Source organism: Chinchilla lanigera, unplaced genomic scaffold, assembly GCF_000276665.1.
Source record: "Chinchilla lanigera isolate Chin_1 unplaced genomic scaffold, ChiLan1.0 scaffold00036, whole genome shotgun sequence".
NCBI lineage: Eukaryota > Metazoa > Chordata > Mammalia > Rodentia > Chinchillidae > Chinchilla > Chinchilla lanigera.
The window spans coordinates 15,089,012-15,114,102 of record NW_004955437.1 but is presented as its reverse complement, the minus strand read 5'-3'; the positions used below and the strand labels follow the sequence as shown (position 1 = coordinate 15,114,102).

General features: G+C 43.8%; 1 protein-coding gene across 2 annotated transcripts in view; it reads right to left on the bottom strand.

The window, feature by feature from the left end:
• The window catches only part of Kcnma1 (potassium channel, calcium activated large conductance subfamily M alpha, member 1), a gene marked incomplete at its 5' end in the record, with an annotated part of 707,467 nt that overhangs the window by 343,172 nt on the left and 339,204 nt on the right, over nt 1–25,091 (bottom strand). For both annotated transcript variants that reach the window (XM_005389908.2, XM_013517024.1), the window contains 1 exon segment: nt 12,641–12,702. In XM_005389908.2, coding sequence (XP_005389965.1) covers nt 12,641–12,702 — 62 coding nt within the window.

Here is a 25,091-nt window from a genome sequence, read left to right as displayed (position 1 = left end):
AGATTGCACTCCGAGGCACTGACAGGCAGCACGGCTGCCTGGAGCACATCTCAATTATTAATGCTGCTCTTTACAGACCTTGCCTTATTATTCCTGTTCGTGCTATTATGAAGAGGGCACAGGCCTAATGCACTCCTTGCTCACTTCCTCCTGCTGCTAGAGGAAAAGCTTGTGCCAGGTGGAGTCATCTAATTGCACCCATGTTCTTTTCACCTTTCTCTACATCCTGTCCCTGCAGTTCCCCCTAGGACATCAAGATCAAGTAAATCTCAAACTGGGCCATGGATCATTCTCTGTCAGGGGACAGAGCGGCAGGTGTAGGAAAATACCAGCTTCTGAAAGCACAGGTCCTATTCTGCAGGAGCACAAGAAAGAGCACTGGCAGAGTGTACCCTTGTTAGGAAGGCCATGTTGGGTCCAACATCGAAGGTCCTGCTGGCACAGCTACAGTTCCTTCCTAGGAGTACGCTGACGGGAGAAAGTTGGCCTGACTATTTTCCATGCAGAAACCAGACTGATGAAGCAGCTGTATGAGAACTGGGGTTGACATAATTTGGCCATCTTTTCCCTAGTTCTGAAAATATCTGAGCTGTAGGCTCTACGTTCAAACAGAGCTTAATGCTACCCTGGTAGTATCTGCCAAGTTTCCATGCAAAAAGTAAAAAGGTCAGTGATGGCGTTTTAGCCCAGACTCAGGACCGTATCTGAGGAGAAAGGCACAGATACATTTCTAATTTTGTTTCTGAAGGGACCACTGCGTAAGAATTTATCAGTAAATGTTAAAGACAGTACCCAGCAAATTATGACCTTCAGGGATGATGATAATTGTAGCCAGGATTTTTCTATGTGAACTTGTGCTTTATACCTACATATGCTAAAAAAACCAAAGCAAGTTTTATATAATAAGACCATTTAACAATTAAGTTAAAAAAACCCAATTAAGTCAGAAGATGGTTTCCAACAATTATCAACCATTACACACTTAGTATAATCAACTCTGTTTGATCAAGTGAGTAATACTGGCAGAACAGACCAATTCAAGCCTCTTCTCTTATAAAGAATCTGACAACGTAAGGGGGATAGGTTCATTTCCATTTATGTCCTGGAAAATACACCCTTGTGACTTAGCAACCATGTTTAAAAAGCTCTGGAAGTTCTTAAACAAACAGAGTGTGTGTTTATGAGGTTCTAGCAATGTTATTTTCAGAGATGGCATAGACTTAGTGACAGGTAGCTTTGGGGCTTTACAGTAAGTTGTGGCTAATTTATTGCTGTGACATACAGTATTTGCCTAGAGAAAAGTGGGAGTTTAATTAAGGAGTGTTTGAAAATGTGTTAGATGGAAAACAACCCCAAGCACCTAGAGAACAAGAATTCCCTACCTCATGGGGGCTGGGGATGCCCTTTATGGGAGCTGGCACAGCAAGATGTAAGACTATTTCCTAGTACTCAGAGAGCAGAGCCAATTCAAGATGAGAGAGAGAGAAAAGAGAGAGAAAGAAAAAGAGAGCGACAGAGAGAGAAATATTAGAGTAGAGGTTGAAAACAGAGGACCAAATCTGGCCTGTGGAGGTATTTTGCTTGGCTTGAAACGTACTTTAAAAGTTTGGGATTAGTGCCCGATATTTAAATAGGAAATGCAATATACAAGTCCAGTTTTCTCTCTTTGGATTATTGGAGGATCTGGCCACATGAGTCTGTATTTCCGGTTAAGGCAAACTGCAGGGGATGGGAAACCACTTTAGGGACGCCCAAGCTTTCAGCTCATTCTGGTCCTCACCGGACCTGCCTCACTCATTTCTAACCCCTGTTTTCCCCTGTTTACCTGAGCTTGAAAAGCTCTGATGAAGAAAATGTTGTTGTTGTTTTACAGGGCCTTAGGCTTGTTAAACCAATGAGACTCCTTTTCAAAGCTACAAATAGAGTCAGCATGAATTTTTCTAAAACACTGCAGGAAAGCAAGATTATTAGGTATTTTTTTAAAAAATTTTTTCCACAGGTGCCTTTTTACAATTGTTTGTTGCGTTTTAATGGGAGGTTGTTGAAGCTACTATTTCCCAAAGTCAAGTCATAAGACGGTGCTTAAAATGGAATGTTTATTTTTACATTGCCATCTGAAACAATTACACGACATTGGGAAAGGTGCGGTATAAGTCATCTGTCTGTGAGCATGTTTTCTTCTCCGTGAAAAGTTTCAGAAGGAGGGGGTGAGCAGGGAGAGGGGAAAGAGAACCAACTTCTCCATCGACACAGCCCGCACAGAGCTTAGGGGCAACCACACGCCCGAGACCCACAAAGGTCTTCATGTTAACTTATAAGCAGGAGGAAAAAATGAAGAACAATGAATATGAAGTAATTAAAATATGAAAATAATGAATCTTGCCTGGATTGTATGTGTTTACATGCCACGGCAGCTGCAAAATATAACTTTTAATACTCTTTATGGGGCCAGGGATCTATCTCAGTGGCATAGTGCTTGCCTGGCAAGCATGAGGTCATGAGTTCGATTCCTGGTACCCAAAAAAAAAAAATACTCTTTATGGAAGAGAAAGCACAAGAACCTAGGGACCACAAAAATCACCAGCTGGCCTTGAGTTCCAGGGATATTCTCCAGATACTCTTGGGTCTGTATGTGGCTTAGGTCAGGATCACAGCCTCATTTTGCTACTGACTTTCCTTCCAGTCTCACCCTTGACATGCACTGTATGTGATAAGCCCAGAATCAAAGCTCCTGCAAACCACTGACCCTTGATTTCCACTTCTAGAAATCTGCAAAGCTGTTCGTCCTGTAGAGTTAGAGAGTGAGTATGACTGCCATGGGAGAGGTCTCGCTTTCCCGATTTGTTCAGTCTCCCACAGAGCATTTGCAATCTTTACTCCACTGTCTGATTTCAAAGCAGGATTTCACCTGACTTCCTCAAAACAAGGATCACAGGGTTAAAGTGCAGACCACCACGGGGATCCCTTCTTCTGGATTCCTGGACTTGGAAAGTGGCCGAGCTTTCCGTGCCCTCAATTCAAAATCTCCCACAAAGCCTCAACACTCTGTAGCATCCAACTATCTTTGCAGCGCCTCAATCTGCAGCACTTCCTGTTAGCAATGCCCATCTTAGCAACTGGTAATATACTGCCTATTCAATATCTCACTTGTTATCTTGTCTTATTTTTCCTGTGTTTATGAATGAAGATCAGAACCCTTATAAAATATATAATTTAAATATCTGAACTGGAAGGATCCTAGCCTTACACACAGCGTTCAGAATCCCTCAATACGAAGCAAAATGTCTTGCACATAGTAGGGTCTCTACAGAGATCTGCTACTTGATCGACACTTCTAAGGACATCGATCTCAGCCTGGCTGTTACTGGGATGAGGAGGAAGCTGGTGGCCAGTCCCCTCATGCTCTACTTCCCAACTCCATTTATAGGTGGGACGTGATTGTCCCTGGGCCCCACACATATGTATGTACACAGGCCATTCTGCCAAATCCTTTGAACAATGACATATGCATCAAGATGTCCCAAGGGCGTCCTTGCTGCAAGGGATTCTATTTTTAAACCACAAATGACTCATCACTGACCAGGGTCTCCCCAAAGCTACAATTAATCAGGCCATCAGGACAAAGGACAATAAAGAGATCATATCTTCTGCAGCTCATAAGCTCCATGATGAAACTGTGACAGCTGTCACCACACCTTGTGCCATCAAAGCTATGTAAGGCTTGAGCTCTCTCCTTGTGTCTGGATGACATTGTTCTGAGCCACAGCGTTTCCTGCCCTGGCTGGCTCCCACCCTGACTTCTGAGCAGTTTCTGAGTGCACATGCACTTGTGACTTTGGGGACAGGACAAAGGTCATGCTGTGTCACTGGGAAGAAGGCCCAGCCTTATGGTATAAACTCATATCAACTGCAGAAGGGATGAGGAATTGACTACTAAGGATGCCCATGGGACATTTTGATGCACGTATCATTGTTCAAAGAATTTGCGAGAATGGTGTTTGTGTGTGGCGGAGGGCGGGAGGATCGTGTCCCTCCTATAAATGGGGTAAGGAAGCAGAGTATGAGGAGACTGGCTGCTCCTTCATTTGCTCTAAAACACTTACTGTTTTAAAAGAAGGGAGAGGGCTAAGGTCATTCGAAACCTTCCTTTTTAAACTGTGGAGGGTGATGAGAAGGGCAGAAATACTTCATTCTAATTTTGGAGAGTAGAGTCAATACAGATTTATAGACGTAGCTATCAGATAGTGTTTTTATAGGGAAAAACAAATGAGCAATTGGGCAAAATGTCCTCAAAAGTAATGCATAACAAATTCCAAGCAGGCCAAGCCAATGTGTTCAGCCTCATTAGTCTTCCACAACAGAGCTGAACTCTTAGTCACCCCCACTCTGAAATAGTACAGACAGAGAGACAGAGTCAGAGACAGACAGAGAGAAGCAAGGTCAGAGAAATCAAGGAATTCAAGGCCGATTTGCAAGTGCAGATGAAATGAACTAGTCCTAAGGGTGCACCCGGTTGAGTTTGACCTTTTCCACCTGTGATTATCTTTGTTCTTTGCCCTGGCCCTAAAGTTTGTCCCATCAAGAAGGTGTGAGAGTCCAGATTTAGCATAGAAACTCAGCAATGCTTTCCTAGTCTGTGCATAAGGGATCACATATTCTTTGTTTTTCTAATTTAGTAATAAAAGACCCAAGAGATCGAGTAGAAAAGGGCCTAGACTTGGAGAGAAGAGCTCTGGCTTTTGCAGAGAGCTCTGCCCTGGTTAACTGGGTGACCTTGAACAAGAGAGACAAGATGATGTGGGCACAATTAGCTGTGGCATCAGCTGGCCTCCGGAACCTCTTTACACCCAACATTACTCAGTCTGTGCAATTGTCCCTTGAAAAGAGCGTGCATCAGAATCCATGGGTATGCAGGTTTTCATGTAGAGCGGCACAATATCTGCCTGTAGCTTGCACCCATTCTCCCTTATATTACATCATTCCCAGGTTACTTACAATGCAGTGCCAGGAATAATGCCAAAAGTCTGAATATGTTCAGTGAAGATGCATTTTTTCTTCGAATATTTTTAAATATTGGTTAAATCCTTGAATACAGAAGGGTAACTATATCCTAAAATTGTCGTCCATAGCAAAGTCAGAAGCTCTGCTCAGGCCTTCCTCCCACTCCTAACATCTCCCATGTTTTTTTTTTGTCCAGTGAATATTTTTGGGTGCCCTGGCCCCGATGCCTAGATGTGCCTAGATGTGAGAAATAGGCGAGAAAGCTAAGCCTGCCTCACAGTGTGGAAAGCAAAAGGAAGAAATCTGGGATACGTAAAGCCTATCTGTCCCCATGAAGAACAGATCTTGTCCTCAAAATCTATGCATACAGAGACAAAGGGCTACAGAAGCTGATTCTATTCCTTGGCATACGCCTTACCTGTCTTGTCTAGAAAATGTATACCCAATTAATAGAAGAATGGCAATCGGAAAAACTAGCCACGGAAAGGGTAAGGAGTTAGGACTCCTCCCTAGTAAGAGGACTTCACAGAGCCCTGGAAAGTTGAACTCTGAAAGGGGACAGGGCTTCCCATTGGGAGTTATTTACAGCCTCTCTGCCCCAAGGCATCTCCGCTCCCTGCCCCTCCGTAGGCTGAGCTCCTCCACCAGCTGACGCTCTATTCTTTCAACAGCTGCTGGCTCTCCTGTTGTGTTCTCTTCACAGATGTGCAGCGCTGTTCTGAACATCCTGCCCTTGAACTTTCCCTACCCATAATTTTCTAAACCAGAGCCTGGCAATAAAAATGTCACTGAGGGATGGAGAAAATTTGGGGCGGGTGTAGTATTTTAGCAGGAAAAAAAAAAAAAAAAAGAAACAAACAAAAAAGTAAAGGGAGATGCTTTGCACACATGGTGATTTGTGTTGACTTCTTCCACAAAGGTTCGATGTATCCCGTGACTTCTCAAACAGGGCACAAAGGCAGAGTGCTACATCGAGTTATTCAGGGCACAGCCTAGAAAGACCCTGTTCCACTAACGGAACTAAGAACTAAGAGTAAGCTGAGGAGCTTCCTAACCTATGCCATGGGCTGCCCGGCTGGTCATGCTGCAGGACGGGGCTGTGCTAAGGGCAGCAGGGAGAGCCAGCACTCACCACGTGTTACAGTTGGCAGTGCACTCTCACGGCTGAGAGCCAGGTCCTGCCAGGTGTGGGCCATGAGTTGGGCACATGGAAGGCGCTGGATCGACACTTATGCGTAGTCAGTGAGAACAAAACTGGAGAAGCAAGCCACATCATTTCAGAGGAGTGGGCACGCTCAGAGTGGCATGGCTATAGACATTTTATGAGGTGTGATCAGAATCTATGGGGCATATTTCCTTTTTTAAAGAATTATTATAGTAAAAAACACATTGCCACTCTCAATCTCTCTCAAAATCTCTCTCAAAATATTCCCCTTTGCTTCAAACACACTTACCCTTTCGTTCTTGCCACTTTCTGAAGCAGTTCTGGAAATTCTCTTTCTGGAGTGTCTTTAGATTGTCACAGTACCTTGATATCCTGAATTGACTGAAAACCTTTCCCTTGGGCCAGGAATTTAGCTCAGCAGTGCAGAGCCTGACTGGCAAGTACAAGGTTCTGAGTTTGATTCCTGGTACCAAAAAAAAAATAACTTTCATAGTCATTTTGGGGGGCTGGGGATTTAGCTCAGCAGCACAGCACCTGCCTGGCAAGTGCGAGGTCGTGAGTTCGATTCTTGGTACCGGAAAAGTTGCATTACCGTGGTTGGCTCTGTGTCCTGAATCAGAAAAAAAAAAAAAAAAAACATAGTCATTTTGACTTTGGCGAAGAGCCAGAAGTCACACAATGCCAGATATGGTGAATAAGGTAGATGAACATACAGCGTAATATTTTTAGATGGCAATGGACAGCAGCATTCACTGTATTTTTGATCATACTCATAAAGAAAGGAATTGCTTCAGAAGGTGAAAAGAATGATGAGATAAGTGTGTTTGAAGTAAGGGGGAATATTTTGAGAGGAATGAATGGTAAGGTGTCTTTTACCATAATATTTTTTTAAAATTATATATTCAGTGTATATTTTATCGCCCAATGAGATCATTTCAATAACCTCCATGGAAGACTCTTTGGGGTCAAATTTCCCTGAAGTCCATTATCTTGGTAACATTAACTTTCTGGGCATATACATATCCTGCAACATAATGCAAAACTATATCAAACCAACTAACTCCTGTCACTCTCTGTAGGGATAATAGGGGTTACTGAATCAGGGCACAGGGCATCTCTCATTTTCTACTTCAGTGTGCAAAGATGGAAAACTAAAGAGTCTTTTCACTCAGAAGGCAACCTCAGGATGGAAGGGACTTTGAGAAGCAACATCTGTCCTTGTTCATTGCTGATTTACCATATCCTATCAAAAGACGCTGCCACTCCATGAGATTGCAAAGCAAGAAGCTCATCCTAAGTCATTAGGAAGGCAAGAAGCAAGCCCAAGCACACATCAGACAGCACATGAGCCGGTGATACCTTAGGGGAGAAGCCTGTGATGGGACCTCTGTAAGCACTACCGTTGGCAGACATGGCTCCTGGGGCAACAATAGAGGCGTGAACCACAAAGGACAACACAAGACAGGTGATTTCCCCAGATGAGGTGAAGTCACTTCCTGTTCTTGCAAATTTACACTAAACCCCTCCAGTTCTTCCACAATCTGCAGTCTCACTCACTTCTAGTTATATGTCACAAAGACGACTTTAGGACAAAGGAACTGAATCAAATCCCGGTTCCGCTGCTTAGGAGCTACATGATTAGGGGCAAATTTTGCAGCTTTGGTCTCCTCATCTATAAAGTGGGAATGGTCATACGAGGTTGTTTAGAGAATCCGGTGAGATGGTATGTTATTTTAGAGTGCGGGGCACATCACCAGCAAGGCTGGCTCCCTCCAACCACCTGCCTTCCGGTCCCTTTTGACCGAGAGTCTCTCGGCTGAGGGATATGGAGTTGGAAGGTAAAACTGCAAAGTGGCTAACAAGTTCTGCTAATGCCCTGGGTATCCTCACTACACCAGTGGTGTCAAGTCTATTTGCAGAGACTATAAAAACAACTGGTCCATTTCTATCACAGCCTTAAATGGGGTTTTCCTTCACCATACCTAAGCATAGGTCATTTTACTCCCAGAAAAATATTTAACATTATCACACAGAAGATGTTTCAAACGAAAGACTACATACAAAATTAAAAAGTGTACAACGAGGGGCTGAATACATGCAAAATGAATGAATGAATGAATGAGTACAAAACAAATGAATGAATATGAAGGCAAAATTTATAAACTGAGGAGAGGCCATTTTCCAGCCATAGCACTACTGTTATCCCAGCAATCGAGCCGGTGAAGTAGATGCTCTGCGAAATGTGTGCTGTGATTCTCTCCTCTGTGCTAATGTCCATATCCCCAAAACAGCAGCTCTGAGTCCGGAAGCCAAGAGCAGAGCCTGGCAAAATCAGCGGGAGCCCTGACTGTGTACCAGCCATTTTGGAACAGATAAAGTCATTAAGGAAAATTTTAACAATGTATAACCTTTCCGCTTTACTCTGCTAACAGCAGGTAGTGGTGCCTTTCAGAGGCAAGAACCTGCTTTGAAGTCGCCAGTGAGCAGGACTTGACCTTCATTTTCAGTACAGCCAGCGTTAAATATTTATAATCCACGTAACCGTAGCATAAGAAGCACCAGCATTTAAACATGAATCAAAGCAATAAATATATTCACACGTGTGAGTCATCCTTTCCCAGAATGCTCCTGGAAAAAAATGCAAATCCACAGGGCTCTGAGCTGCTGAATCTTCCAACTTTCTCTTAAAATTCTGGAAGCAAGGGGACTGGCGCATTATGCAATCCATGAATCCTGCCCTCACGCTGACATCAGATCTTTCTTCCTTCTTTATCTGTTAGATAAGAATTACTGTTCTTGTGTCAAGGGGAGGGACGGAGCCAGCAGTGGTGACATTAGCACTCCGAGGGCACTGAAGGGCACTTTTGACTTGGTTGTACAAGTTAAAAAAAAACTCTGCTTTGCAGGGATCAGAGTGTGTGGGAGAAAAGGTCTCAGCGTAGGCACTGACAGACGTCAGACTTGGGAGCTGGAGTGAGGTGTGACATAAATTGGGCAAGGAGCCTTTAAGAAGAACAGGAAAAAAGAGCTCCTTGGACAGATATGCGTCTTGTGTAGCTAACTGGGGAGATATTTTGGGGGAATGGTATTACTGTGCGTCATCAGTGCCATGGGCCTCTATGTTTGTGAAAGCACGGACACCAGTGTCCATCCAAAGACCTGCTGGAACATCTCCCTGTGCTTGGGCATTTCCAGAGACTCCGCTGCTGGGACGATGAAGCATCATTTCAGCACAGTTAATGCAACGCTCTTTGGCCCTCAGCTCCAGGAGTTCTGAGGACAGTCTCTCTTCAGTGGACAACAATCACTGGAACCTACACAAATGACTCTTCCATAGTGATCCCTCTAGGAAACGGAAGGCTCAAAGAGAGGCTTTCATATGGAAAAAAAGACCATTTCAGGCATCTGTCTATCTTGGCCTAAGAATTTGAAAAGAAAGCTGTACAAGGGGAAGACGGCTTTGGAAAAGACTTATTCCTTACCTTCTGATAGTAAAACAAGCTTTGAAAGGTTAAAACGATCATAACCTGGAAGTTATATTTATTGGAACTTCTTTACCTATCTGTAGAGTCAAAAAAGTTGAATAAACCCCTAGCTTGCTGTCCATGCAGGAGCTCCACTGGCCTGCTATGAGGCTAAGCCAGCAGAGGCTAAGGCTGCTAAGGCCTGCTATGAGGCTAAGCCATCTGCTTTATATATAAATCTGTGTTCCTCGCACCTGCAGGGTTCTGGGTCACCTATGAGACTCGCACATTCCCTACCGTTTTGCTGAGCCCAGCTCTGTTTAAAAAAAATGGAAACAAGCTATTTCATGGACGACACCAGCCCACTGAGCTCACTCCTGATTGACTTATTTGAAGGGAATAAATACTAACTAAAATTCATCTTAAGAATACTGGATACCTCTTTCAAGGGTGATGATTTAGTATAATTTCCAAGAGAAATTTAAAGCTACTTCCAAGATGCCTCGACGGCCTTCCAAACAGTGACTGTTGAACCAGTAACAGTTTAGAATGAGCAGGACAGATTTGAAGAATTTACATTCCACTATCTTACTTTCTTTCCATTTGCACATTACACGTGGGTAAAATTCCACTTTATATCGTGCACTCGGCGTGATGATAATTTGGTGTTGTTCTCAGGAACACGAGGACTTATCACAAAGGCAACTTCACAGATTCTACTTGAATTCTTCCCCCTTCTGAACAGAGTATCCTCACCGGCTCTCCCCAGGAAGATGAAGGCTCCCTCATGCTCACTGCTGCTGATTGGGCCTCTGATGGCTCAGCATCTTGGATGTGGTCTCAGGACCAAATGAAGTAACACAAATGAGAAGTGGATGGGGCTACAGGAATAGTCATTATGTGTTCTCATATGCAAATTTGCTAAACAGTTTAGTGATTCAGGACAGAGGAAGTCTGATGCTAGGACAAAGCTAAAGCAGACCCCAGGGAGTGTGAGGGCAGTCTCCTTCCTAAGATTCTTAGGAAGCAATTTTTTACTGGGAAAGCTGAGAACAGGATTAAAGTCAGCTTTGGTATAGACACCTCTTTCCTCCATGAAAGAAACCAGAATTGGAGAGGATTCCTAATGCCAGTTTCTGCAAGGCTTAGCAAAGTCAGAAGAAATAAATCGAAAGGATGTGGAGGGAGCTGCGGCACTTGGAGAAGACGTTTTGTCTTGGGGATTCATCCCTGTCCATCCTCTCCCATGAATCTACAGTGTCAAAGATTGTTTCCTAGTACACATTAAAAAAAAGACACCATCCAGATCCATCTAACAAGAGTATTTTATTTCAAAGAAATACAGAGGAGCAGAAAGGGAGGAGACAGGGAAGGAAGGAGCGGCTCAGGCATCTGTCCTTCCAAGCGATCACCACACTCACCTCCGTATAAAAGTGTGCTCTCTCTGGGGCACACAGACTACATGTCCAAACCAAACCTTTTTCCTGAGTAGCAGCATGGGAGTTGGTAGGGTATTCACCCCACAGCATAGGAAAACAACCCTGGGGAGAGATTGGAGAAAAAAGACCAAGGGCTTTAGAAGGTCTCCAGTTGAAAACAAATATGGGCCAGAATCAGGAAGAGTAAATATTAAAAGGGTGCTTACCTTCAATGACACACCAACTGGAGTCTTCCAAACTTAAAAAAGCTCTTCTCTTTCTTGGACAGGGATTTCTCATGGAGAGAGCATATGACTCTCATCTCTTGTGGATACCTAAAGGACCCTCCATTTGAGATGGATGAGGGCAGCCCAGCCTTGCATGAGGATGCCCTATAGGACCTCTCATCATCTGAGACTTGATCAGTTCCCAGATAGGTGCTTAGAGGGGATGTTCTCTTTATCATCCCTGACATGACATTTTGACCTCTGCACCCAAATGCAAAAAGTCCTCTGGCCAGTGACAAAATGGCTCTGAGAAATTGAAAGTTTCGATGTGCATGAAATCACCACCACCCTGAGCCACAGGAAGAGAGAGCTACCCTTAGAGTTCAAGCCAATACAGATATCGAGCAGGTTTCCTAGGATCAGAGTCTGGTATCCAACCATTCTAAGAGCGGAGTTAAAAGCGCTGAGGACACTCTCCCAGCAGATAACGAGGACAAGGAGCTCAAGGCCATTGTACTTGGCCAGAGTTATCAAGTTCACATCACAACAGAAAAGCGTCAACTTTAAAATCACAAAAGAGTTTTTGGAACAAATGGTACACCCCAGGGTGGCACCCACAGGAGCCGGAGCAAAGGGGCCACCACCTCGCAGCCCCCTGCTCAGTATTCTCTTTGGCCTCGCACAAGGTCTTCACCATCTGTGACCCAGGCTTACCCAGCAGCAGCAGTTCACTCAGCACGAGTGTCCCAAGCGTCTGCATGAGTGTCCCCTCTAGGAATCCTTAGATGACCGTAGTCCTCCACCTCTAGGAGTCACTGTGAACTCCTCTGCTTTCTTACCTTCACAGATCAAGAAGCACCAGTGCCCAATGTTTCAGCTGAATATTTTTTTAGCAGGTGACAGAATCACACTATGCTTTCTAATCTGTCCTCCAAGAAGGTCAATGCACGGGAAACCCAGATAGGCAAAGGACCCTCCCAGCACGGCTAGAACAGTTTCGGACTCTGATCTGTGGGTCATTGTCACCCTCACACAGGTTGCAAATTTCCATCAAAGCCCTCGAAACTTCTTGACATCTTCAGTGCAAATACTTCATCAGAAACAGGTATTTAAAAATAAGAATGCCCAGCAAGAAGACGTAACCCCATATACCTCTCCCTCCCATGCCAGCAGAATCAAAGCAGCCTTCCGAGAGCTTTCCTTCCCATTCAGAAAACCAGCACAGAACAGCCCAGTCTTCCTCCAAGTCTTCCACACTCAGGAGGGCCTTGTAAAGGCGGGTGTCAAGGTATATAAATTCACCAATGTAAAGGGTCATTTTTTTTTTTTTTAAAAGAGGGTCAGACAATGTATTTGAATACTCACTTTGACGAATCTATGAAGTATATTACAAGTGCACCAATGCTGAGAGCAAAGACTAAGACAACCTGCAAAAGAAGAGAAAAATTCCGGATGTTTATTTTTCTTGACACACGCAGCAGAAGCTCTGAAACACAGGGTCAATTGTTTTCACGGGCCTGCTTGGAAATCTGCCCTGGCTGCCTCCATGTCCTGACTGCCCTGATGCTGGTCCTTACCTGGCAGTGGCCAGCAACCTCACTCCTTGCCAATAGGGGTCAGGATAGACTTTACTATCCTAGCGCACCAGGTTTTTGTCTGATCTGTTTATCCCAAGGTCCAGCTTCTCTGCAACTGAAGCCATTAAACCTCAGGAAAAAAAGAGCAAGTGGTGCAATGTCTCAGATTATTGTAACCTAAGATCTAAAGGGACCCTAAAAGGATATCAATTAGAACTCACCCATTTTAAGCATGCAACTCCTCGATGACTTTTAGTAAATGTACCAAGTAGGGTGACCACCACATACTTTCAGAACATTTTCAACATCCCAATGAGATATTTCATGCCTGTTAAATTAATTCCTGATCTCAGCTCCCAGCCCCAAATAGTCAGTAGTCTATTTAATGTCTCCAAACAAGAAATATCCATTTGAAAAGTGCAAATTTGCTTGTACAGATGTTCACATGAGTATATTGGTGTACATGTTTATACACACACAATCTACAGATGTAGATATGGATATAGTTGCTATATACACGTGGTTAAGACACTTCTCAAGTTCTTAGGAAAATAGCTGAAGTGCATAAAGCCAAATTAAGTATGCATTTGGCCAGTTACACAACAATTCTTCTTTAGATTCTTCACTCAAAGTTAATCACCCTAGCTATAAAAGACAGCTTGGCATCACCTTCAATGGACACCTGTCACACAGAAGTTCATCAAATGAATATGTAACAGATTAGGTTGATACTGACACTTCTGTCCTCACTCAATGTTCCAAAGCGTTTATTGAATCTTTCACTCGAGACTATTAATGCAAATAAAGGATGGCCAAAAATAAAAAGAGAAGCTAACAGCCAACAATTAAGCCTAAGAACAGAAAGTAAACACAACCATTACACACAATCTCTCCCTGCCAGTCAACAAGTATCGTTTAGCTATGCTAATATCTTAAAGAGTCCCAGGGCTGAAGAGCTGCCTTGAAGAGCTGCCAGTTAGAAATGTGTATCCTGAAATATCTACATACTGATACCCCACTGGCATTGGCTATAGGCATGATCAAGCTGTGCGTGTGAGTGTGGGTGTGTGTGTAAGAGAGAAAAACACACACACTTGTGTTTTGAGTATGAGCCAAAGTAGCTGGTGGGAAATAAAACCTGCATGAGATATTCCTCTGTTTTTTTTTGTACCAGGAATCAAACTCAGGACCTTGTGCTTACCAGGCAGGCACTTGTGCCACTGAGCTATATACCCAGATATTCATTTAAAACACTGCACAGCTCCATGGAGCTCCTTGGATGGGGGATGGTGGGTTACATAGCACAAAAGACAACAGTCAAAATAACTGGACATTGTAAAAGAAATTCACAGTTTCATAGCAACCGCTATGATTTCCTTAGGAAAGGAAATGTTAAAACAATACACCACCAGGGCTTATTCTATTCCTCCATTTTGTTTTAAAAACCAAAACTCCATCCAGCTGAATCCAAGGGAACTCCTGCCATCTGTCAGCAATTCCAGCCCCACAGTAGAAACTTCTGGGCTGGCCACCTCCATCTCTCCCCTCACACACATCCATTCATACTCCCCTTGCAAAGGAAAACACAAAAACCAACAGAAGCATAAACAAGCCTCTGCTTTTTTCTCTGTTATCTGAAGGAGGCAGCTAAACAAATAGCTGAAGATTAAATTGGAGCTGTGCTGCTATTTCTGAGAGTTAAGCACTTAGATCCCAGCCCTGACCTCATTCTCAAAAAGCTGCAAAGGGGAGGGGTGTGGCTAGAGCAGCCAGGCAAGGCCTCTTCATTCATAAACAACAGACCCAAGACTAATCCCTGGTGACTTGGCTCCATGTGTGTGTCTGTGAATGCTGAGCTCCTGTCAGACTGGCTAGACGGTCCTAGGCCACAAAAAGCCCCAACCACAGGAAAGGAAAGGAGAAAATCCTTGCACATGGCCTCCACATCATTCTGTAAGGAGCTGAAATCTCGTGCTCTTGCAGTGGTGATGGTTTCCCAGCATCAGGATGGCCAAAGTAACTGGCACTAATTTGTCCCAGCTGCCTCCACTTGGTGTCTGTGATGGGGATAACACATTGCTTATTTAGGCAAATCAGCCCGTGACAATAGGAGGGAATAAATCCTGCTGTTTTCTTGTGATACAAACTCAATTTTCAGCATCTCTCAGGATAAGAATGGAAAGAAACCAGGAGGGAAATGTCCTCCAGGGCTCCTCCCAGCACCAGGCAATGAAGGCTCTGTCCATGGACCTCTGTGGGGGTCCACATGTTCTGCCAAAAGGTTTTCTCTCTGGAGGTGCAAGGAGTCCAAATTGCCCCAGTCACTACCACCCGCAGTCACTCAGCTCTGTACATGAAATGAGCAATGCCTCACAGTATAAAGGTAGCTGCACATGTAACCCTTCAACCTGCAAAGACCTCTTTATCCTGTCAGGCTTGATTACTCTGTCAACCTTAGACCCAGGTGCAGGAGAAACGCATCAACCCTTTGGAATCAGCCCTGAAAATAGGAACAGAGACTTGACTTCCACATGGCCCTAAGAAAGACACTGAGCAAAGTGAGTTTATTCTCTCCCTTTCTGTAATTCTTTAATGAAGCCCCACTCTCTGAGAACCCTACTCTAAATGTACAAAAATCGGAGAGCATGGAGCAATTCAATTTTAGCCCAAATGGGAGTTATGTTCTAGCACACCTCCAAACAGTCATCTAAGTACTTATTTAATATACGCTATGCATAAGGCCCAAGAGAAACAAAAACTTGAAGTCCACTTGGAGGCATGAAATATTCTCTTCCTCAGAGCGGTCGTTACATAGATGAATCATATGCCATTATCCAATGAGTATAACTGGATATGAACTAATTAGGTATAGTCGAAGTCTAACAGGCTACTCGCCAGTTGGGTCATTAATAGATAAGAGAAGTTTGAAAAGGGCAAGAACAACAGGTGCTCATATCCCAAGCTCTCTTCCATCTCGGTGTCTTTTCCTGGTCTCTGGAGACCTAGAGTCCCAGGGAAAGGAGGACGGCAGCTCAAAGGACAAGGCAGGGTGCAGGTGAGATCACTGAGTGTTATCCCTCCGGATACCACTTTGCTGACTTTCACCATAGCCTGTCAAGCGTGGCCAGCTTCTCCTGGGTTGGCTTCAACCATCACCTTGGCTCCCCTGGAGGTACCAACTGCCATATTCTCTGATTTGCGAGAATCACCCACTGGCTGTGTGGTGCTGCTGAATACGGAATGATGTTTCCAGGGTGCCCGATTCCTAAAAACAAAAGCAATTTGATGTCACTGGAACAATGGGGCCTGTGACTCACCTATTTTCATAACTCGGGATGAAACATGACACGTGTCTGCACCGAAGAATGCCAGGAACACACACAGTGTATTAAAACAACAGCAACAAAAGTCTGTCTTCCTTATCTCAAGGAGTCTGGTGATGAACAGAGAGCTAAGAGGGAGGCTCACAACTCTCTCCTTAGACGGTCCCCAGAGGGCCATAAGAAATTTCATAATAAAAGGAAAACACATGGCCTCATGTAGCATATGCCCCTTTGGTTATTGGAGCTTTAAGGAAAGGGCAGATTCCAAGGATGTGGACACAGAGAGAACTGAGCTAGCAAAGGGGGCTTTTCAGGGACACTGGCTTTTCTAGACCTTGGCCTCAGATGCCAGCCTGAAGACCAAACGCTTCCAATCAGCTTATGATGTGACAGGAGCCTGCAAAGAAGGACTCGGGGTCCAAGGCTCACAAAAGTAACTAGCACCAGAATCCTATCCCCTGGACAGCTTTCCTTAAAAAAATAAAAGATGCTCTCATCCCAGTCAGAACCAGCACATGATAACTGGGGTGGTGGGAGCTGGGGCACCTCTACCTCTCACAGGCTCTTCCGGGGAATTTGATGCGTGGCCAAGAGTGGGAGTCGCTGAATGAAAGCCATTAGGGGAAACCACTTAGCCCAAGTCAGACATTAATTTACAAATGTCGCCTTTACAATTAGCCCATTAGAACATATGTATGGGGCCTGCAGGCTTGGAGAATCTGCTAGGAGTACTCTGGAAAGTACAGAGAAAAGGATGAATTAATTCTCTCCTGAGCAGGCTTTACACGGTCTCCTTGGCTCACAGCAGAACAAATGACCCTAATTAACGATTCTATGTGTTTGATATAGAATCCAGCTTCTGCTAGAATCCAACAGACACCCTGCTCAGAAAGTGAACAACTTTCTGTATGTGATCCCAAGGGCACATGACTTTTTTTTGGAATTGGGGTATAATTTATGTACAATAAAAATTTACTGTATACAGAAAAAATAGATATGAGAATCCCCAAGGCAAAACAATCTAGGGACATTTCGTTTCTGACAGATAACATCGTTCCGACATCTAAATTATAATGTTTGGTCCAGTGAATTTAACAACAGCAACAAACATTTATTGAACGCCTGAGCACAAGGCCTAGAGTGAGGGAGATGGGGAAATACAAAGCTGAGAGGGCTAGGTCAGAGCTGGCTTTTACCTCCACAAGCATACAGTCGAGACGTTTAAATTACTCAGGAGTCCCTGATGGATTTTAGAAATGCGAAACACACAGACAGACACTTCCGGGATGGTTGTCAAAGGAAGGCTCAGGTGTAGAAATAACATGAAACTCCTAAAATGAGAGGGAAGAGAAGGGTCAGGTGGAAAATCCAGGGAAAGAATTCCTGACGTCCAGGACCACCTGAGGGAACTCTTGCTAGTGTGGGAGTGGGAGTTGCTGAATGAAAGCCATTAGGGGAAACCACTTAGCTCAAGTCAAGAGGCGCAAAGGGCAGTCAAGAGGCGCAAAGAGTGACTGACGTTTTTGGGGGGGGGCAGTGTGGGGTTGATAGAGTGTGCTCTTAAGTAAGACACTTAATCTCTCTGGGGCTCAGGCTCTCCATCCGTGAAATGATGTGACTGCACTGGATGGTTATCAGGTAGAAACGTCAGCAGGTTGTTGCACACAATGAAAGAGCTAAAAACTTTTGGTTCGAGCAGCACTCTCTCCTGCCAACTGTATGCAACGTGGGTAATTATTGTTCAGCATGATGGCAATCATGCCTGTCACCAATTCTGTGGCCAAAAGGCTCATTTAGTAAAACTGCAACCACAAACTCCAGGGACACCTGGATTCACGGCATTTGGCTTGCAGAAGGGCACCAACAAAAACACTGTAAGTTGATTCACAGGAAACTGAGACTCTAAATAATGGTGTAAGAAGAAATGTGTTCAAGATGAAAGAAAGGAAAATGAAGAGCTGGTTTCAGTAGATGGTATTGAGAATTACAACATTAAAACAAAATGTATGAGGGTTCAGGGTAGGAGTATAATGGCAATTGAGCCATAGGTAAGGTTTTGGGTTTGTTTTTCTCGGTGCTGAGGATAAAACCTGGGGCCCCCCACTTGCTACATACACCTAATCACTAAGCCACACCCCAACCGCAGAGTCACATGTAAGGAAGTCACACGCAGTAGGATCTGGTGCTTCAACAAATGCAGTGCTATGTGGCCATGTTCCATGTGGAATGCCCTGGATTCTTAGGACACACATATAAGCTGGAGAGGGTACCTGTGTGATGAGTTTCAAATGACTCCCATAGCTTTTGGAATAAAGAAAAAAAAAAAACCCTGACAGATTGACAAGTCTTGAAGGTGCTATCGCTTTTCTTCCTCTGTGGCTTTGTCTTATATTCCTTCCCTCTGTAGATTCCAATTACATAAACTTGTAGTTCTTCTCATTCACCATTTGCTTCCTCTCACCCCTATCTACCACAGGGCCTTTGCATAAGCACTTCCCTCCACCTAGAAGATTTAGCTCTCCTCTTAGGCTACCCACTCATCAGAAATCAGTTCTACTGTCATTTACTGCAAATGTGAGGTAAGAATTTACCCATAAGCATACTCAACTCTTTGTAATAGCACAGCAATATCTATATCTCTTTGTGCTGTTATTTCATCAAAGGCTGTCTCATCAGCTGGACTACAAGATCTATGAAAGCAGAGTGCCTGTCCATTTTTAGTCAGTGCTAAATTTCGAAGTTTCCCAGTAAGTATTTGTTAAACAGATCACTGGAGAGTGAGTTGGGAGTAAGGTTGGAGATGGAGTATAGTAAAAGCAAAAGAGAGGGCTGGAGGACACGGACTGCCCTGATTTAAGGAGACTCTGGAGTTTAAAACAGTACGCAGAGGTGAGACATACTTCCAGATAAAGGACCAGGAGGGGTGGTGGCGAAGAGCATGGTAGGGGGAAGAGGCGAATGATGCAGGGCGCATGCGCAGGACTGACTAGCAGCGTCGTGGGCACAGACGGGGTGAGGACGGAACCAAAAGAGTGGTGGGTGGGAGCCGCCATCGCTGAGTAGGGCCAGGAGCGAGGTGACAGCAGCAGGAAGAGCAGGCAGGAGGAGGATGCAGTGGATGACAGGAGCCTTGGAAGAAAAGGTTTTGAGGATGGAGGGTCACAGGAAGACCAGCGTGTGCAGTGGTCCCTGGTCTATGAAGAAACAAGCACTCTCCGTAGATTGAAAGGAGGGAAATTACATCTCTAGGAAAAAACAGATCCAAGCAAGGGCATATCACAGGTACCCTTACATGAAAAAGTAGCTTTGGATCAGGACTCAGATCTGTGAAAATCAAGTAAGGCACGCATTATGAGGCAGGGAGACACGGAGACACAAAATAATACACATATCAGCACATCAATACTAAATGAATATAAAAATATATTTGTATACCAATACATACATACATGAGCGCAGTGGAAGGGACACAGAGACAAACTGACATTTTACTAGTCATAACTGCTGGGTGTCTATCAATATTTATTAACCAGCTGGATGTCCAGCAACATGTCTCTGTCTATTTTTAAGTAGGGTCATTTCAAAATGACTGTAGATAAAAACGAAGCCCTAGAAGGCAATCAGACTCTCTCAGTGTAAGCTACAAAGAACAACTTTCTTATAAATCATGTATCTGCTTGTATTTAGAAAAAAATTAAGCTCAATAATGGGTTTTCTGGGGAGGGGACGGATAAATTTTACTAATACAGATAGAGATAGAGGGTCTGAATTCTTCTGGGTTTTTTAATGTTCCCCAAGAAAGAATCTGGGATATAAATTAAAAGCTAATGGCTTAATCTCTTTCCTTCTAAGGGCTCATGTGGACCTAACTCTGGGAGCGGACAAACATGAGCTTCTGCGGGTTGATGCTCCCCAGTTGTTGCTGGATTTTGTGGCCCATCCTCTTCTTGTTTTGTCCAAATTAATACAGAAAAGTCTAACAGGTTCCTCTGAGGTTCCAATTTATTATAACCGAAATAAGGAAATAAAATGAGGGAAAACAATTGTAACAGTAAGTCTGGAAATTTTCCCCCAAATCCGTGTCCTTCCCGGAGCTGAGGTTTAATGACACTGAAACCTTATATCACTGCATCATAAAACTGAAAAGGTTGCATTTTGCATAATTTTACCAATGACATTAAAACCAACGCATTGGCAAGCGAGATGAAATCCTCCATCTGAGGTCTCAAGTTTGAAAGACCTTTCCCATCTAATTATTGAAAATCTGGGGGAGAGCGTTCCATCTGCTGGTAGGGCTCTGAAGTTTGCAGCTAATGAGCTTTTTGAGAAATTGTCTGGCTTCAGTGCATGTGGGTTTTGGCCAACTGGATTTTTAATTTAATTAGGTTTATAAGATGAGAAATCTCCTATAGCACTGTCAGGTCACCAGTTGCCAATCCCTGTCATCAAGGAAGTAAATTTGCAGCCACATTTGCCCCTCTTCTCAAATCTCACCAGTTCTTAGATTATATTAAAGGCAAAACTGGAATTAAGCAGGGGCTCAAATGGGCGCTCGTACACCCATGCTCAGAACAGTATCATGCCCCGTACCCAAAGGTTAGAAGCAAACCAACCACGTGTCCCTTGTTAAGCGTATGGACCAACAACGTGTGACATCTGTATACAATGGATGTTTTTAGCTTTAGCAAAAAGAAAGGAAACTCTGACACATGCCATAGCATGGGTGAACCTTGAAGAAATTACATTAAGTGAAAGAAGCCGGCAACATAGAGACAAATACTAGATAATTATGATTCCATATGATTCATATGAGGTCCCTCGAGAAGAAAAATTTCTAGAGACAGAAAACAGAATGGTGATGAGGAAATACTGTTTGGTGAGTATGGAGTCCCGGGTCTGCAGGATGAAGAGTCCTGAGGATAATGATGGTGACAGATTGCACAATGACGCGAATGCCACCGAAATGAGACATCTTACATATGTACTTCAGCACAATTTCAATAGAATGAAATTTTTGAGTTCCTACCAGTAAAATCCATTTAAAAACTCAAGCAGAATACGTTTTAAAACTCAAATATGACTGTCCTATGTGAACATTACTATCTCTCCCTTCAATAGCAATGACTTTCTCCAAGAAATTTATTATTCCATACAAGTGATTTTTGCCTCCTTCGATGTTTCGTCTTACCCCTTAGTAAGCTGGATGTTGTCCTTCAGTCTCCAAAATCCATCCCCACATAGCTGCAGAGATCTGTGAGCTCCCCTTCCCCTCCCTCCCCTCCTAGTCTATTACTGGACTCAAAGCTGGCCATGAATTTTTTAGGAATCAGGACTCTGACTGGAGCCAGAATCTATTTCATCTTTTGGTGACTATAGCAAAAGTCCCAGATATGATTGAGAGTTTTAAAAGACTGCCCTTGATCCTATAACCACTTTACAGACACCTAACAGCTCTTTCCATAAGATAATGGAATAGCGAGGAGGCATTCAGGCTCTAAGTCTAAGCTTCCAGGCCAATTTGCAGTAATGACTTGGTCTCAGCCCCTTGGTGTCTTAGTGGGGTATTACACGTACTCTAGAAATAACGTCCACTTCCCACCTTCCACAGTAATGATTTACCACTAGAGGTCTTGCTTTTAAGGATCCTCAGTGTACCCTGAGAAACAACACCACAAAATCCCCGCAGCATCAGGGGCATTGGCCAGAGATGATACATACTCATTCTGCTGAAAATACGATTCTGACACCAAAATTGAATGGGCTTCAAAATCCTTTCCTGCCTCCACTGAGCCTGGCCCAGGATGTGCCCATGCTGGCACGATGCACCATACTCTTTTCTCCCCGGTACACCCACCGCTGACCATAGCAAACGGGCTGGCCTTGGCAAGTGCTGTCCAGCTTTCAAATGCACTGAAATCCAGGTCTCCAGAGAGAAGCCCCAACATGGCTCATCCACTTCTGACATTTCTCCATCCTTCAAAATATTTTCTTTTTTAGTATTGACTGTTGAATCCTGACAGATAAGCTGCCACCCTTTTTGAAAGAAGTCGAAAGCCTAAAAAGATAGCATCTTTCATGCTCACAGATTTCTGCTCCTGCAGCAGAAAATTGGAAGGCAGGGTCAGTAGCACAAACATCAGCAGGTATTGTGGATGCCCCGAGCGAGGGCAGGGACCCCCCACAACATTGTATGGCTGCTCACTTACAAGGGAGGAACCACAGCTCCAGCTGCCACCTCACTCCTTGCAAACATCTCCCTGGATTCCCCGTCACCAGTGAGGAGCTGGGGATAATAACAGCACAGGTGGTGGGTGCACTGGCTTCCTGGAAACAAGCAGACAGAAATCCACATGTTCCCTTGGCGTGTGGTGTGAGGGGCTCTGGGAGAATGTGAATGCAGTCAGCCAACACTGGCTTCTCTGTCTTTCCTCCCTTCCCACTTCTTTTGCAAACAAAAGAAGAGAAAAGAAGACTGTGGATTGTCGCTTGTTGTCATTTCAAGGTCATTTACTACAGGAAAAGCATATGTCAGATGTCCGCCTCTGCTTCATACTTCTGCAACTTTAACAGGCAGACCAGGTGCATAGCTGGTGCATAAATTTAACAGGCAGACCAGGTGCATCAACAAGGCAGGGGGCAGCAAACGTGTGAGTAATTTTTTATTTCATATTTTTAAGAGCTTTCACATAGGTGTCAAGGAGAAACCAGAACTGAGTTCGGCTTCCCTGAGCTTACTGCATAGCTTTTGCGTGTTTCTGAGTTACATGTTAGAGGAGCTGTCATCTTCTCGGGGCTTAGAGACTCTTAACGTCAGGTTGGCTGTGTGTTTCAGCGCAGCCCCAGCCTGATCCCTGAATTCCACTTCTCATCTGCTCCGTGAAAAGACAGTCAACGACAAGAGTTTATTTTTACAGGCCACCGCACCATTGTGCAGTTCTTCATTCCGTGCATAGGGTTGTCAAGCATTTGCCCACTATGGGCCCAGGGCTGAGGGTCAGAGGAAGCACAACTGTAGAAGATGCCCCTGCTGCTTGGAGCTTGATTTCTAATCCCTATTCGTGTGCAGAGCAGGATGAGAGATGCCAAGATGAGGTTCCTAGCATCAGACATTCTTTGAGGCATTTATGCCCCAGAACAGTGGTTATCAAACACAAGCATCCCTCGGAATGATCCGGAGGGAGGGCCTATTAAGACACTGCTGAGTCCCGTTTCAGGGATTCCAGTTCAGGATGGCTGGGGGTGCTGAGAAGCTATATTTCTAACAACTTCCAGGTGATGCTGACACGGCCGGCTCAGAGGCCATACTTTTGTCAACCACTGCTTTAAATCATCATACAAGCAAAAAGTTTATGTTTTTAAAATGTTCTTTTTTCTTTGAATATGGCTGTAAAAGTATCTTAAGTTAGTTAGTTGTAGGTATGTACTATTCGCACAAAATTGCCCTAACATCTTTATTAAAAGATTAGCCCCCTACTGGAGGACGTCACGTCCTCTAGCACACTCGTGGGGGGCTCCCAATAAATTCCAGCCTCATGGTGGGAGAAAAATCTATTAAAAGTCATTTCAAAGGGTGGAAAACATCTTTATTTAGAAATATTATTCAAATTCCTGTTCAGGGGCTAGGTGGGTGGGCTAGAGAATGTTACTAAGGTGTTCTGTTTTAAGTTTAAATTGATATATCTTCTCCATAGGAACACACTGCATAGGTTTAGATACAATGTCACTGATGCCAGCAAAATGATTAAAACCCTTCCTCCAAAGCTGTAAGCTTAGAGTTTTGGGGACATCTACTAGGTGGGTCTGAGGAGGCTTTGGTTTTCAAAGAAAATAATCAGAAAGGGCTACAACTGGGACTCGCACCATACCAAGAACATTAGGTGGTCTCTTTTGCAATGGTTCAATTTACAGCCTCCAGCTTTACCATGCCATAAAAGCAACGTGAATTCAGTACAAATGCAAATTCTGAATGAGCATATTTCCTGGGCTAGCAATATGCTGTGTGACACTGCCCAGTTGTGGAGCAGCGCTAGCGAGCACAGCTCCCTCTGAGCCACAGGATCATGGGTGGAAACTCTCAGATACTGTGTCTCCAAGCTAGGATGCCTGCAAGCATATGTGTACTAAATGCATTTCTGACTTATGTTATTTTCACCTTCTGATGAGTTTTTGAAATATAATCCCAACCTAACCCAGGGAGGATCCATACACTGTTGACTCCACTGTTAAAAAGAAATAGTGGTTTGTTGAGGGTAACAGTTAATATGTGAAAGCTTTTTTTTAATATTTTGACCAATTTTGCATGTTTGTATCTGGTAATCTGTGCAATTTATGTGACAACAACAATTTGCAGTGTAATATCCACTGGTGAATTCCTACAATCCTGCCTAGTGATCCTATGTATTCTCTCTAATGATCTTTTAAATTATTATTTTCTTATTCCCTTTAATGATGTGATCAATCTTCTATTCTTACATCTGGTAATCTGAGCAACTTCATTGAAGATAACAATATGTAATATAACAACCACTGTTAATCTGTATTTGGTTTGAAATCCTGTATCATTTTTAATGTCCTCGCTTTGTGTTGTCTGTATTTTGCTATTGCTCTTTTTTGTACTATTTTCTTTAAAATGAAAAAAGTAAAAAAAAAAAAAAAAACCAAAATAGTACAGTGAAATAAAATAAAATAAAATAAAACAGTGTAAAAAAAGAACAATGTCCACAAAGCTGCCAAAACGAAGGCATCCCCCCTGTCCGTGTTGGCCCCTGTCCATCTTTCTCACATGTGTTTAGGACAGTTCCCTTTGCTGGGGTCTCACCTGCTTCAAGAACATTCTGGCATAGCCGGCCTGGTGGTGCAAGCCTGTAATCCCAGAACTCGAGAGGCTGAGGCAGGAGGACTGTTGCGAGTTCGAGA